The sequence below is a fragment of the Pteronotus mesoamericanus genome, unplaced genomic scaffold, assembly GCF_021234165.1.
Source record: "Pteronotus mesoamericanus isolate MK-2021 breed Mesoamerican mustached bat unplaced genomic scaffold, CSHL_Meso_final contig_182, whole genome shotgun sequence".
NCBI classification, from domain to species: Eukaryota; Metazoa; Chordata; class Mammalia; order Chiroptera; family Mormoopidae; genus Pteronotus; species Pteronotus mesoamericanus.
The window spans coordinates 26,110,799-26,127,159 of NW_026555078.1; the positions used below are offsets into that span (position 1 = coordinate 26,110,799).

At 42.7% G+C, this 16,361-nt stretch overlaps 1 protein-coding gene and 1 non-coding gene across 2 annotated transcripts; both read left to right on the forward strand.

Moving 5' to 3' along the window:
• Nucleotides 1-808: 808 nt before the first annotated feature.
• LOC129066134 (small nucleolar RNA SNORA51) lies at nt 809-944 on the forward strand. Its single transcript, XR_008528664.1, has one exon. It is a non-coding gene; the product is annotated as a small nucleolar RNA SNORA51 (small nucleolar RNA).
• A 10,475-nt stretch (nt 945-11,419) lies between these two features.
• On the forward strand, nt 11,420-14,726 carry GPHB5 (glycoprotein hormone subunit beta 5). The gene is made up of 2 exons (XM_054567027.1): nt 11,420-11,623; nt 14,538-14,726. Exons 1-2 carry the CDS (start codon nt 11,420-11,422, stop codon nt 14,724-14,726), a joined length of 393 nt encoding a protein of 130 aa, XP_054423002.1.
• The last annotated feature ends 1,635 nt before the right edge of the window (nt 14,727-16,361 follow it).

Sequence of the window (16,361 nt, forward strand, 5' to 3'; positions counted from 1 at the left end):
GGCACGTGGCCTGATTTGGGCCAGTGTGATGAAGAGGAAATTGGTAGGAAACTCCTGTAAGACCTTTCCTCTCTTAAAAGAGAAATGCTTATGACAAGATACTTTCCTCTCCTAAAATCTCTCCCCCCACCCCCGCCCTCTGCTTTGAGCACTGTTGCTAAGGACACTACACTTGGAGTTGGGGCAGGTCATGAAGGGACTCATGCCAACATGCTGAGGACAGCAGCCAGAAAAATGGGAAGGACCTGAGCCCTTGGTGACACTCGCAGAGCCCTACCAATGCCCATCCCCTGACTCTGGACTCCCTGGTGCTTAAGCACAAGTACGTTTATGCTGCCTTTAGTGGTTTGCACTTGTTATTTGCAGCCCAAATCATCCTAACTGATAAAGCTACCTGAACTCTAACCTTCCAAGATGTTGAGTCACCATGTTATTTATCAATGTCATCAGTCAATCAGAGAAGAGTCAGGGCAGGAATGTGGAATAGAGAGAGGCCTGAGTGTCCACCCAGGCTTTCCCCTTTTGCCAGCTCCAGAAAATTGAAAACGGGAGACAAACACCCTTTCCCCCAACCAGTCCTGGTCATAGCATTGGGAGGAGAGAATTAGATTGGTGTCTAAAAATAAAAGGATCTTGTATCTTATAATTGTTTAAATTGAGAAATTAGAATAATAATTTTATGTGATGAACAGAGTTGAATTGAGTGTGTGTGCGTGTGTGTTCTGACAGTGCTTCTAAGCTTCCTGCCCTTGGCTCGGTCTGCTGTAGGCCTCCTGGGTCTTCAATGCAGTTCAGAAAGCAGAGCATCTGCCCTTTGGTACTTACCACAGGCTGTGTTCTTCTGCTGACTGTACAGAAGGAGGAGGCAGAGTAAACCCACCCCATATACACCTCAGCCCAGGCCCTTGGCCTGATCTGTACTGTGAATGGGGGGGGGGCCATGGAAAAAAATAAACTAGTATCTTCTACTTTCTGTCTCAGATGCTCACTCTTTAACCAAGCCACAATGTTGGGAGGAAGTCCAAGAAACCTGTGGAGAAGTCTAGCTCAGTGGGTTAGAGCATTGTCCTGATACGCCAAGGTTGCAGGTTTGATCCCCATCAGAGCACATGCAGGAATCAATTGGTAAAATGCACAGATACGTGGAACAACAAATCGATGTCTCTTTCTCCCTTCCTCTCTATCTAAAGTCAGCTGACAGCCAGAATTATCTTGCCAACCTGAAGTACACCCTCCAGTCCCCAAGTTGAGCTGACATAGTTGATGTCACATGGGTCAGAAATGACCATCCCTCCTGATCTTTGTCTAAATTGCAGAATTTTGAGCAAAATAAGTAATTGTTGTTAACAAAAAAGAAAGCAGAGCATCAACCACAGTGTTAGGCAGGCCTGAAACGTGCATCTTGTTTCCAGAGTCCTGGACATGAACAATGAAAAAAGGATGAACCCAGTGATTGCATCTTTGAGGCACAGTAATTTCATTATGAAGTTTCCTTCTTTGCTTTTGACCCTGAGGGGAGAGGATTATTAAAATTATGTCATTACCCATCAGGCTGGCAGAAAAGCCCAAACTCCTTTTTCCAAAGAGAGCTACAGACTAACAGCAGTGATCGAAGTGAATAGCTGTCTTCTAGTCAAATCTAATTTCCACACTCTCCACATTTCTTTGATGAGATATTTCAAGCTGCAAAGAGGGAAAATGTTTTTCCCTCCTCCAAGTAATTGGAGTTAGTCATAAAACCCAAACACACCTATGTGCCAAGACGCACATGTGTGCCCTGCCTGACCACTCACATGGAGGAATCTGTTCAAATGGGCAGGGGGAGGAAACCATCAGGTTTAGTGTTCTGTGACGGAAAGGAAGATAATGGGGAAGTGGGCACTGACCTGCGCCCTAGGCCCGATGTCTCCAGGGTCGTTGCCCCCCGGGTTAGTCCACACCCCCCTGTGTGGGCCCCATACCGCACTGCCTTGAAGCTTGAGGCATTTCATGATGATCTCTCCATGGACCCACTGAGTTTTCATTTAGCTATGGGAAAGCAAGTCTTATTGAATTGACCATTTGCTCTTCTGGATCTATTTGCCAAACTTTAATGGAAACTGACAAAGTTTTGAGTTGTGGGGGGGAAATGGAAATAAGTCATATTTGTTGTTCTCTACCATCATTTAGTCATTTAGTCACTCATGTGTTTATTGCCTACCACGTGCAGGCATTGGGGAGCCAAGGGTGAACGGGAAATCACAGCGCAGCACCTTGGAGCTGACATCTGGTGGTGGCTGGAGACAAATGAACTGTCGATGATCATGCCACATGAAAGGAGCTGTGATAGGGAGCCAAGAGGATGATGAAAGCACATGTCCTGGACACCCACCTCAGACTCAGAGGATCAGAGAAAGTTTCTTGAAGGATGCAGTAGCTTAGCCAAGTCTTAAAGGATGCGTAGGGGGTGAAGCAGAGGTAGATGTTGGGGAGAGGAAAGGGCCACTGTGAAGACCCAATGGGAGAGAGAATATTGCTTGGTCTAACCTACAAGTCCTGAGCTTGGAGAGACAATAGGGAGAGGCAGGAAGAGAGGCTGCAGGGCTTAGGAGAGTGCTTTGTTAGGGTCTTTGTATGTTATCCCTAGTGCATGGAGAGCAGTGAAGAGTGTCAACTAGAATATACAAATCAAGATGAGACTGACATTTACAAAGGAGCTTTTTGCTACAGTGAACAGAGAGGAAGGAGTCAGAGATATCAGTAAGAAGGGTCTGCAAGGGTTCTGAATTAGGAAACTGAGTCACAATGTGTTTGGGAGGCAGGCTTGACAGAATTGTGTATGTAGAGGGGGAGCGGGACAGGGAGGTGCCTAGAATGAACTTCAGGGGTTTTGTTTAGAGATGGAGAATGCCAGGTGGAGGGGGTGGGAAAGAGCCTGGAGAGAAAGATAATGAACTTTGGTCGGGACATAATAACACTGGGTTCTTTCTGTGGCATCCGAATAAAGAGGTCATGTAGATGGGGAGGAAATCCATTACCCGTTCATATAGTAATACTCAGCCTGTTTGAGCTCTATGTTCTGGGCCTAGTTTGCGTTCTCTCCATGGGTTGTTAACTCAGAATCATGGGTTTGAGACTTTTACTTTACTCAGCTCTGAAGTCTCAGACTACACCTCCCATCCTCGGCCAGCATTTTGCAGAGGTGGGTCGGTGGTTCGGAGAGACTCTGGACTCCAAGAGACGCCCAGGCCCCAGAGGCCACGGCTGCACAGGGAAATGGGTCTTAGATCAGCCTATCCTCTATTGTGAAATCTCTCCATCTCCTTGATTCTATTAGCTTCCCTCCTCTGGCCCTGATTACTATCCTGGCTCCATTGTTCAGTAAATGTCAAGGCCATCACGGCTTTGGGGAAATTTCTTCTCATAAGTTATTTTGGTGCAGGCCCTTCAGTGACAGGAGGTAAGAAGCTGTGATTCAGTCAGGCAAACCGCACATTTCCAAACACTGAGACTTTCAGATAATGGACTTAGGCTCAGCAGATCAGAAATGGGGTTCTGGATAAATATGGATTTTGACAAATTCTCCCCCGCCCCCCACCAAATTCTTTTATGGCCTCAGGGCTGCTTGGATCTTTGAAACTTCACATGCATCAGCCGTGTGGGCTCAGCTGGCAAAGGCTCAGAAATTTCTGCAGGGGTGATCGAACGATCCCTTCCCTGTAGCCAAGGTTTCTCAGAGCAAGAGAATAAGTGGCTATAGCAGCTGAAGGCAGTATAAATATCAACCAATCAGGGACTTTGAATCCTAACTCCATCACTGATTAGTCACTTTGTTTAACTTCTTGCGTCTCAGTTCCCTCAGCAGAAAGGGTAGGAAGTAATACTTCATAGGATGTTGTGGTGAGGATTAATAAGCATGCCACATGAAAAAGGGCTAGAGGAATTCAAATAATTACTCATTTCCACTGCATGGTACTATCTGTGCACTAGACCTGAACCGTCTAACATGGGAGCCACCACCTGCAGCTCTTGAGCACTTGAAGTTTGGCTGATTTGAACTGAGATGTGTTGTCAATGATGTTATCAATACAGAGCAGGTACAAAGACTTAGTCTAAGAAAAGAAAGTAAAAAGAGTATAAAATACTTTTATTAAAAATGTTTTAAATTGATTAGTTGTTGAAATATAAACATTTTCATAATGTTTGGTTAAATATAATCTATTTTATTTCTAGCACTTATCACACTGGGTTAATTATTAAAATTAATCTCATGTGTTTCCTTCTACTTTCTTTATTTTTCTAATCCTCACCCGAGGAAATGTTTATTGATTTGAGAGAGAGAGGGTGAGAAAGAGAGAGAGAGAAAGAGAGAGAAAGAGAGGGAGAGAGAGAGAAAGAAACATCAATCAGTTGCTTCTTATATGCACCCCAATGGGGGATCAAATGCCCAACCTAGGCATGTGCCCTGACTGGGAATCAAACCTACAACATTTTGGTGTCAGGACGACACTCCAATCAACTGAGCCACTTGTCCAGGGCTCCTTCTATTTTCTTAATGTGGCTGCTAGAAAATAGAAAATTTCCTATGTGGCTTGAATTTAATTTTTACCGGGCACTTCTGTTTTGGAAATCAGACTTACCTTGAAGGGCTCCCAAGATCTGAGGTGGAAAGCAAAGTGCTCACATGAATCACCACAGCCACCTCCCCAGCTGGTGTCTTTGCTCCAGCCTGTCTCCTTACCATGTCCACAGGTCTTTCAAACACACGAACTTGGCTCCTACTTGATGTTAGAATAAAGATTGACTCCTTCATAGCACCTGCCCCACAGCTCATCTGGTGTAACCATCCTCATCTCTGCCTCTCCTTTTGAACATGCTCTGTGCACAACCATGGTGACTCCTTGTAGTTTTCCAGACTCACCACACTCTCTTCCATGTCTTTATCCATTGATAATTAGTTGTGAGCCACGCAGTATTCGAGGCATTGGGGAGACAGAGTTGAACAAGACTAAGATTCTCCTCTGAATTCCAATGGTAGAGTCAATGTGTGGATTCCTCTGCCTGGAACAAATTCTCTCCCAACTCAAGGAAGTCAGGTCTCTAGGAAGTCTCTCTGGACAACACCCTGTAGTCTAAGTTCTCAGAGCATCCTACCTCCATTTTATCATAGCATTTCTCCATCTAGTGTTATGTTGATTGATTTATTTTTAAGCTTCTAGTTGTTTTAATTTAGTTTCTTAACAGTAATGCTTAAAAAACTTTTTGATCTTGTTTTTCTTAATATATAGTAATTATTTATTATTTAAAATTGAGATAAAATTGACATACCATATTGTATTAGTTTTAGGTGTCCAATGTAATGATTTGTTATAGGTATATATTGTAAAATGATTACCAGATTAAATCTAATCAACCTCCATCACCATGCATAGTTACAAGTTTTTTTTTGTGTGTGTGTATGTTGAGAACTTTTAAGATTTATTCTATTAACTTTTAAAGATATACTATGCAGTGTTACCTGTAGTCACCATGCTGAGGGTTATAGCCCTTGGATTTACTTATCTTATAATTATGAGTCTGAACCTTTTGATCACCTTTACCCATGTCTCCCACCGCCAAAATAAAATATTGATTTATTTTTTAATCAAACTTTCTACTTTGAGATAATTGTAGATTCATATACAATTGTAAGATACAATGCAGAGACATCCGCATTACTCTTATCTTGTTTCCCTCAATTTTTTTTTATATTTTAAAACTCTAACACACTATCACAACCAGTGTATTGACATTGCTATAACCAACCACCTTGTTTATAACTACCCAGTTTTACTTATATTCTTGTGTGTGTATTTTACTTCTCTACAATCTTGTGACATGTTTTGTTCACGTATCTACCACCGCAGTCCAGGGACAGAACATTTCCCTCATCACAAAAATCCTTCATATTGCCCCTGTATCACCACGCCTGTTTCCTACCCCCTGTGCTCCATATCCCCAGGCACCACTAGTCTGTTCTCCATTTCTATCATTTTGTAGTTTCAAGAATTTATATAAATGGGATAATACAGAATATAACTTTTTGGGATTGGTTTTTTTCGCTCAGCGTGATTCTCCGGAGATTCATCCAAGTTGGTGTGTGTTCATTCCTTTTTCCTGCCCAGCAGTATTCCATGTTAAGGGTGTGCCACAGTGGGTTGATCCATTCACCCATTGGGGGACACGTGAGTTGCTTCCAGTTTGGAGCTATTATAAATAAGGCTGCTATGAACATTTGTGTACAGGTTCTCATGCAAACATGCATTTCCAATTCCTAGGGAGAAATGCCTAAGGGTGCAATTTCTGGGTCATATGCATGTTGGTGTATTTATCCTCCTTGCTAGGCTATGGACTCTTTGAGGGCAGGTTCTTTAGCTCTGTTCATATTGGCTTCATGTGTGCTTAGCATGTATCTGACATATGGTAACACTCAATAAAATATGTAAGGACAAAAAGAAGAAAGAAAGAAGAGACAAAGAAAGAGAAGAAGAAATCTATCATTACTGCCAGTAGTTAGCTATTCTACCCCCATGCTTCCTTATATCATCTTTTTATTTTTTTTTAATGAATCTAGTGACTCCAGTGTTAGACAAAACCTGGCACACAGCATTTGCTTAATAGATATGTGTTAGGTTAGCTATTGAATACTCTGGAGAGTAGCTCAGCTCTCTTCTTCACCGCCCCCCACCCCTCATCACCCACCCCTTGCTCCTTCACTCAGGCACAAGCAGGGGCACACGCGGACGCAGGCACGCACTCTGGGGCCATAATCCTAGGGGTAGTTTTCTAGAACAAAGCCAATAACTAACAAACGAGGTGCTGTTGCTTCGTAGCTTAGCTAACAACAACCTTGGCCTTGCCTGGGGAATTATAAATGAAGGATTTAGGGACCGAGCAGCTTTGTGAACTCATTCCAATAAGAATACAGGATATACTTGAAATAAAGAATGCTTCTTTGTGACTCATTAAGCTCCTCTCTGTTCCTCTCTATTAGGCATGTGCCTGCCATGCCCTGCAAAGCTATGACACTCAAAAGTGGAAGAGTCAGGCGGAAATAAAAACATTCCACTTCAGGACCTAAACCATGTGCCCTTAATCCGAAATAAATCTGTGACAATTGACAGATACTTCTTTCAGACAGTTGTAGAGAAAGGCTTGACTTGTCCCAGTAAATCAGACACAAGATTCATTATTTTTAGTCTTGTAAAAAAAAAAAATGTCACCATAGCAACAGTACTATCATCTAGGGCAAATGTTATCTCTTTAAGTCAAAATGAGGAGCTGTCCCACAAACACCCAGTGCTTCAAAAGGAAGAAATAACTTCGTGATAAAATTAATTTCTTTCAAGACTTCAGTATTCATCTTCATTTGTAATCCCAGAACTTTCCCTCCTGTCAATAAGGGATATTACAAGCACCATACAACTTTGTAAAATCCAAGGCTGACCTTTCTTGTATCTGTTACCAGAAAGTCATTAATTTTATTACTTCCTTGAGACACATAGCTTCATTTGTGGTTTTTTAATTCATCCACAGGAGTCATACTGCTGATTAATTTGACCCTTGGACAGAGCATTGTATATTTTGAGAAGGCAACGGGGAAAAACATACGGGAGCATGAATATCTTTCAAGTGTCAGAGTTAAGATTTGAACACAAATCAGGATGGCTTTATTATAATATGAACCTTTGGGCTCTCCATCTGGCTTTCCCTTACCTCTTTATGTTCATAAAATAGTTTACAGACATTTACATTCTGGTGCTAAGAAGGGCCTTGTGATCCTAGGGTCAAATCCATCATGTTAGAGATGAGGAAACGGAGGCTGAGAGAAGTGAGTCTCCCAAGGCAGTCACAAAGGAAGGTGCACCACTGAGAATCAGTGTGGCTGAGCCAGGAGGGGTGTTCCAGGCTCTGGCACCATCTCCGTCTCCTGCACACAGTGTGCGCTGCCAGGCCCTGCAGCCGGGGCTGCCCTCCCTGGGCCGGGCCTCCGTTGTCCATCATCTCTTTGAGGCACTGGCACTGAGCTCATTCTGCCTTCATTGTCATGCTCTGTCAGACCTCAAGGGGAAAGCTTACCCATGCCCTTCTTTCCTTTCTTTACCCCTAGTGAACCTGTGTCTTGCGACTCACCCTCCAAAGTGACAATGAATCTATATGAAGATGATAATGGAAGAAGACGAGAGATGATTCTCCGGGGCCTGTGCTTGGTGACATTGCCCACATCTTTGTTTGTTATTGCAAGACAGTGACTTTAATGGGAGAAATGTCAATGGAGATGGAAGGGAAAGTGGGAGATGGACAGACTATGGTGACAAGATATTCTATAGGCATCAGAGCTTCAAGGAGCCTTTGACTCACTCAGCAGCCTCTTGCTCTGCCTACAGAGAGGCGGGTGGCCCAGTGCAAGGACTGGCATCTGTACACCGCTCTCCTTTCTGCTGAAGATGACAGGCCACTGCCCTCTACAGTGGGAAAGGATTCAGAGGCCTTTTTAACACAGTGTCCTGGACAGTGCTTTTCAATCGGCTGCCGCTGGTTATAGGGAAGAAACAAACCTATCTGCCATCACCCGTATCATCGAAAGCAGATGATAGAATAACTGAGCCTCCATTTCTCCCAGTAGAAAAAGAAAATAATCATTGAGTTGTGGAATTGTTGTAAGATTTAGAGATAACATATGTAAGAGCAGAGCAGATTCCATGGAGCCTGGTACGCAGTAGGTGCCCAGTGACTGTACATTGTCCATATCCTCAGGGTGATGCTGACGGCCGGGGGTGGGGGTGGTGGGGGGATGGGGCGTGGTTAGCCTAATGCCCTAACTGCATTATAAGGGAGTTAGGGATTGTAGAAGAAAGGTACTCTTGGCCTCCTTTTGTCACCTCTCTTTATCTTGTGACATTTCAGACACAAGTTCGTATGGTTCAGGTCTAATCTAAAAGGGCTGAACAGCTTTCTTCAGGAACCCAGCTCAAGGCGGCAGCTCACCGCTCATTGGCTGGCTCTAGACCCAGCAAACTCTCTGTCCTCCATACCCCGGCTCTGATTATGCTGGGCCCAGACTGAAGGGCTGAAAAAACTCCTTTATTCCAAGTCTAGTTCAGTTTTCTGTAAAACACATATGATAATAATTTGACTCTAGAAATAGGCCTATTGATGATACAGTGATGGATTCATTGAGGGTTGTTATATGTTTTTGAAAAAGTCAAACCTTTAATGAGTAACATGTTTATTTAAAGAACACCTTTTTCTTTGGCAGAAATTGTGAATGTTTTAACTTATTTATTTAGTATCATTTACCCATTTAATGTGCATCTTAACTGTCTCGGACTATGTCATCATTTGCAATGATATGTAAACTGCGAAGGGCAGGGATGATGTCTGCTTCATTTATTTTATAGAGCGCCCAGATAATGCTGCCAACATGAGGTTTTCAATCCATTCGGATGCTGCCGCTGCAGATTGGAATATGAGCTGTGTCACATGCTCCTAAAGGATGCTGTTTCATTCTTCGTTTAGACTTTTAAGGACCAGCTATCATATCATTGCATGTAGCTCAAATTTGTACTTACTAGTTTATTTTGAAAAATATCAATATTAATTGACTTTCTATTACAACATTCTGCTTAATGTAGAAAATGTGAAAAATTCTGAAAACTACATAGAAGACATGAAATGTCATCATTAATGTCCATGCTGGAAGACAAATCACTTTGAGCATCTTGGTATTTTTTTTCTTATATGATTCATTTCTAAGTGCTATTAATATTATCTAATCCTTAACTAATTTTAAGACTTTCAAACTGATTCTTCTCCCTGTGATTTCCACCTTTTCAGTTAGTGATCCCATGTTCTTTCCAGGAAGAATTATTGTTTTGTTATTTTTCAAAGTATTGAAATGTGCTGTGAGTAAAAGGAAAGAGTTTGCCATGAGCTACCAGTGACTGACTCCTGTTTCGAAGGAAATTTGTGGTTACCACAAAGGAAAATTTAATCCATCTTGCCCCGGTGCATTTGTTTTCCTGAGAGCTGGATGAACTACCTTTGACTGTTTCCCTAAGATTATGTCACCCACCAAGGTAACTTTCTGTTTCAGTAGGTGATGTTAAGAAACAAAACAACACCCTTTAAGTTAATCAGTTTTGGAAAATAGAGACCTGCTTTATCTCCCAGGTCTTTGATGTGTTTAGTGGTTCCTGTAAGGATCTGCCTCTCTTTTGTTTTGATTTACAAGACCATTCCTATATATTTGAGCAGTCAAGCAGTCCAGTAACAGAGGGTAGAGACATTTACCCAGAGCAAACTTCTATCACTCATTGTGACTTTCTGAGATTTTGGGTGCAAGTGTGGGCTCTAAGAGAAGAGTTAGACCCAGCAAGATCAGGTAAGTGCATCTCTGTAATTGTAACTTTATTCCTCCCGAGGGGAAGTCCAAAGAGCTCTGGTAAGGTGACAGATTGGAAGTAGGAGCTGTGAGATCAGATTCAGAAATAGATAACTTTGCAGCCTTTTTAGAGCAAAAATGAGTTGCTCTGAACGTTCCATAAGTGTGATGTCCGCCCTCACTTTACTTTCCAGGTATGTTCTGTCTAGTAGGCCGAGCATGAAGGGATCGATTCTGGCTTCTGAAAAAGCACAGGAAATGACCAAGACCCAGAGAGGATAGGCTTAACAGGAGATTGGGATTATGTTTTAAATGCCTCCGGTGCTTTCTGTCATTTGGACTTAAACTGAATCACAACTAGGTGCCATGACAGCAGAGACATAGAGCAGAGGCATTTTGTAGTGAGAAGAACACAGTTTTATAGATGGCCACCAAGCCAGGTGCCAGGCTCCATGATATCTTCTGCGCATCCATGCTTTGTGGAGGGTTGGGTTAGTAGCAATACAGATGGGCATACAATGATTATTAATCTCCCTCCGTACCTTGATTCCCCATTCATGACTCTGAAAATATAATTTTGAGAAAACAGGTAACATGGCACTAAATACAGTGGATCTGAAAAAAAATAATTTGTGTATATACGTGTATTATATTAGGAGATGCATCGCTTTTGATGTGACTTATATTTTGCGTTCTTTTTGAGGAGACCGTTGGAATATGCTTTTTTAACACCAGGTCGAGTCCAGCAGTTGGGCCAAAATAAGGAAAAGCCTGAGGGTGCCCTTGGGGGGCTAAATGTCCAGCGAGCACAATGGGGCCATGGGGTCCATACTGGAGTCGGTTAGAGGACATTTTGGGCACCTGTATTGGAGTTTGTGGGCGTCTGCAATTTCTTGGCTTATTTCTTCTGAAACGCTAAGAGCAAGGTCCCTTTGTAGCACCCTTGTTGGCTGCCCCTGGGAGGGCACCTGGATCTGTTAATCAACTCTCTTTCCTTTCCCTCCCCGCAGGAAGAGCATGAAGCTGGCATCCCTTCTCCTTGGCCCCATGGCCCTCCTCCTCCTGGCTGGCTGCTGCTGTGTTCTCAGCACCTCTGGCGGGAACCTGCGCACCTTTGTGGGCTGTGCCGTGAGGGAGTTTACCTTCCTGGCCAAGAAGCCAGGCTGCAGGGGCCTTCGGATCACCACCGACGCCTGCTGGGGCCGCTGTGAAACCTGGGAGGTGAGTCCCAGATGCCTTCAGAGCCAGACACTTGGCCTGTTTCCTTTATAAATGTTCACTTTTTTGACGAAATGAGTAAAGCTGGAGTATCTGTCTTCTCCTGTGGACTTTTAAAAGTATAACAATTATTTGACATGCTCCAAAAAATATGAAGGAAACATGACCTTGCCCCTCTAACAATGCCTTGATAAAATTAATAATTTTACTTGGATGGTGTCTGTGTATTTGGAAATCATCTCTGGGAGTCAAGGTGTGCTATTATTCTACCCATTTTACAGATGACATGGAGGAACTCAAGGGGTAAGTGACTGCGGAGTCATGTTTATTCCCACAGTGGAAAGGTAGGAATAATTCTTGATTCAAGCATGTAGCCAAACTCTTCCCTGTGCTCTTCCTCCTGTGATAAAGCCAGCCAAGAGAGAGGCCCTGAGCTGTACAGCAGGTGAGGGGGGTCCTCAGCCCCTCCTTCAGTGCCACTCCCACAGCCCCGCCCCCTCCCATAGCTCCCACCCAAATTCCAGGGGGCCTCAGGGATTATCACTAACAGATCCATTAAGTCTCTTTATATTGAATTACATTCAGACTTTTCAGAGGCATTGCATTTAAACTGGGGATAAAAATCTCCAAGTTAGAACCCTATAGGGCTGTGATGAGGATGTGTTTGCTGGGTGAGAAGAAAGAGGGCCATTCAGCATCCCATCAAATCACAACATAGACTGACCGTTGACTCTTCCCACTGAGGTGTGAATTGGTTACTAATGAAGTACCAGCTCTGATCTTGTTTCCCCCTCCCCGCCCCCGCTCAAAAATCTTTAATGACCACCCACAACTGCAAATTCAATAACCAACTTTCAAGTTCTTTAGCAATATGGCGTCTGCCTCTTTTCCCAGAGACTATGCGTATTCTGAGCTCTGGCCTTGTCAGACTCATTTTAAAGGTTTTATTCAACACTATGAAATCTCACTTTTGGTTCCTTTCGTATCCTCTCTCATTTCCATCTGTCATTATCAAATTTATTCTTTGATGCCTATCTCTAGAACTGACTCCTTTTCCAAGTGTTTTCTGACTCGGTGGTCAGCCCATGACTCTACCCTACCTTGTGTCTTACTTCCACGCCCACTCTACAACCCTAAATTTTAAGGTTTTTGAGGACAGAGGTTAATTCTTGCAATTTTTACAACTCTTGTCAGAGTCATGCACGAACATGTGCACGAACATGTTATGAACATGTTCATAAACACCTGTTGAATTATATGGGGCTGCTCTCTACCTGGAGTTACAATGTTTATCCTCTAGCTTAATGCCATCTTAGAAGCCCTTGAGCACCATGAGAGGACACCGCCACAAGGAAAAATGTCCTTCTATTCAGGGTCTCAGAGAACAATCTGCTATCACTTAGATAAAATTATAGCCCCATGAATGGAACTAGGTTATGGTGATGAAACCTCCAAATTAAATGAAACTGCTCCACCAAATTAGTTTTATTTTTGCATCATCAGGGGCTTGAGACCTAGTAGGCAAATGATAATTTAGTTGCTAAAGATACTGTGGTTGCGACTTGACCTCAAGCATACTCGAGGAACTTTGAAGTCTTCTCATATTCAGGGCTTGGCCTGGTGGTGCGTTCCCTGGCTCAGGGTGCAGTTTTGGGCTATTTGGAGCTCTTTCTGGGCCCAAGTTTCACCCCGCCATTTCCTTCCATTCCCTCTTCTCTTTTCCTTATTAATTGATGAATGTCTTTCATTGGATCACGGTCACCCATAGGAGGCCAGGGACTATGTTCTCACTGGATAAATGGAAACCCCAAGACTGTTAGACAGAAAGATTCTCCTTAATGTTAGCTAGCTTTTATTTATGTCTTCATTGTGCTGTGAAAGGGAGGTTACTTATAGAAAATAAATACAATAATGAGATTAATGAGATTAAAAACTAGCAATCTGAAAGTTTTTGAGATACAAAGCACTTATTTTTGTTAACTGAACTGAAGATCATGCCTGAAAATAGGGTGTTCATGATGAGAAAGTGGCCACATTTACTTTGAAGGTTGAACTGTTGCTGAAAATAAGCATTCACTCATGGCCTAGGTTTAGAGTTGCCCAATTTAGCAAAAACAAACAAACAAACAAACAAACAATCCCCAAACAGAACAAAACCATGATACATTAAACTGGAATATCATATAAACAATGATTTTTTTGGTATTAGTCTATCCCACACAGCTTTTGCAATGCACTTATACTAAAATAATTTGTTGTTTATTTGAAACTCAAATATTACTGGGTGTCTTTTATTTTATCAGGAAACCCTGCCTGGGATTCCAGATTAGTGAGGAAAGAGAACATAAAGCAAAATGAGGAAGGCTGAAATGCTCCTGAGAAGGAGGAGATAGCAGTTGATGTCAAATTCAGCTTTTCTGTGTAAGGTCACCTTACCTTATCTGCACAATAATGTTGTGAGGTAGATGTTATGTTTTACAGATGAGAAACTGAGGCATCAGGAGTTTGTTTGTTTGTTTGTTTTTTTACTAGGGGGAGACAAACAAGTAAACAACCAAATAACACGTTGATTACTGATAGCAATAAATGATACCAAGAAAATGACGCAGTATAGTATGTTACGATTTTCAACCTTTTCATCTCATGGCACACATAAATTCATTACTAAAATTCTGCAGCACACCAAAAATTGTTTTTTGCCGATTTAACAAAGAAAAATAGGTATGATTCTGATTCATTCACACTGGGTGGCTATTGTGTTGGCTGTTGTCATTTTTTTTATTTGACAGTCTAAGGGAAAAGCGGCCAGTGCCCCTGACTGAATAGTCAGGTAGTGCATGTTTTAGAAGATTCTTGTGGCACCCTGGTTGAAAACCGCTGTTCTAATGAGTTTCCTGTTCTCTACCTGTGGGGACAGAAGCCTATCCTGGAGCCGCCCTATATTGAAGCCCACCATCGAGTCTGTACCTACAACGAGACCAAACAGGTGACCGTCAAGCTGCCCAACTGTGCCCCAGGAGTCGACCCTTTCTACACCTACCCCGTGGCTGTCCGCTGTGACTGCGGGGCCTGCTCCACGGCCACCACTGAGTGTGAGACCATCTGAAGAACCCAGATGTCAGCCGTGAGCCTCACAGACCCACCGGCCTGGGCAAAACAAGCAGCTATTACCCCCTGGATTCAAGAACTTTAATTTGGCGGTGGTTACCTCTCTCCCTTAGGCCCAGCTCAGGCACGAGACCCAGAGGCAGTGTACACAGGCTAATGATGCAAAACAATGTTTGTGCCTTCACTAAAATAATTCTGCAAATTAATTTTTCTTTATTTTGAAGCCGAGAACATAATTTATATGGCACTGTCATCCTCTAATTTGGATTTACCACATGCCAATGGTTTAAATGCATTTGGGTATAATTAGGCTTGGGGCAAGAAAGTTTTTAAAGTCTCATGTCCCCCTTAATGACTGGTCTCCAACTAGATTTATGACCAAAGGGCCAGAAATCAATAAAGTCCATGTTTAATCCTCATGCCCCCATCCTAAATCCAACCGCAAGCTTCCTTAGAGACAGTACGCCCTCCTCCTTTTTAGTGCACGATTATTTACACAAGAAATAGAGACCGCTCAGATTTTGAAGAGGTAGTGAAACAGAAGTTCAAATTGAAAGGAGTCTGGATTTTGGAGATCCTTTTTCTAAGCAAATTCCCGAAGTCCCCTTAAGATCCTTAACAAAGGGATCCCCTTTAAATAAAAAATCTCACAAAAAATGTAATTACAGCTATCATTTACACTTAAAAACTTCCAAAGTTAAACTCATGGTTGTAGACGCATGTGATGCTCTCCCAAAGCTCTGCCCAAAATGATGAATCACAAATGGCATTTCCCATTTAGCATATTTTATATTGTAATTGTTTTTAAACTCAGAAATTTTACGTGTTTCTAAGGGGTAAAACTGTGTTGCTGGCTCAGAGGAAAGTCTGTGTTTGTTTAGCTTTTGCCCTTTGAAAACCTTACAGCAGGGGTGGGAGGGGCAGGGGAAAGTGGTGGTGGGAAAATGGAGACAAATGTATTGGAACAATAAAAAAAAATAAAGAAAACAAACCTTACAGCAGCTGATTCTCTGTGACTTAAAAAAAAAACAACAAACCTCTAATGCTATGCAAGTGTCTTTAATTCTGACATGTTGAGGACTGAAATGAACCTTGTTCTTTTTCTGCAGTAAGCCAGGAGAATCTTACTAATGCCAATAAAGCATGTTCTCTGTCTTTTGAATTCATGAAAACTTTTGAAAACAGTCTTTGTTCAATACATTTGGAATAACAGTAACAAGCCCTTTTTAAAATGAACCACGAGGTTATTTTTACTCACACATTAACTGAGGACATCATGTTTAGTAAGGACACAGAGGATTGGCTGGGTATCATGAGTCTCTAAGTGGCTCCACCTGTATTCCTACCCCTGGCTTATCACAGCTGGGAGCCAGGAGTCCCCCTTGAGTGAAGGAAGAACGGATCCCCATGAAAACAGAAAAGCAAAAGCTGGGATTGATGGTCGAGGACTGGGATGCTGAGGAGGACATGTGGGAACAAGACCCAGCCACCCCGATCTTTAATGCAGGTCCATTTTGGTCGGCGAGGTCAACTCTAATGTGAAAAGCAGCTGAGTGCCCGGGGTCTGTGCTGGAACCGCGGGTGGTGATTGGGGGTGATCGTGGGTGACGCCGCTCGGGTGTTTCCAATGCCT

Coding starts and splice junctions, on each gene's coding strand:
- GPHB5 (XM_054567027.1), top strand. CDS start 11,420: ATGAAGCTGGCATCCCTTCTCCTTGGCCCCATGGCCCTCCTCCTCCTG. Junction 11,624..14,537: donor GCCGCTGTGAAACCTGGGAG/GTGAGTCCCAGA, acceptor CTGTGGGGACAG/AAGCCTATCCTGGAGCCGCC.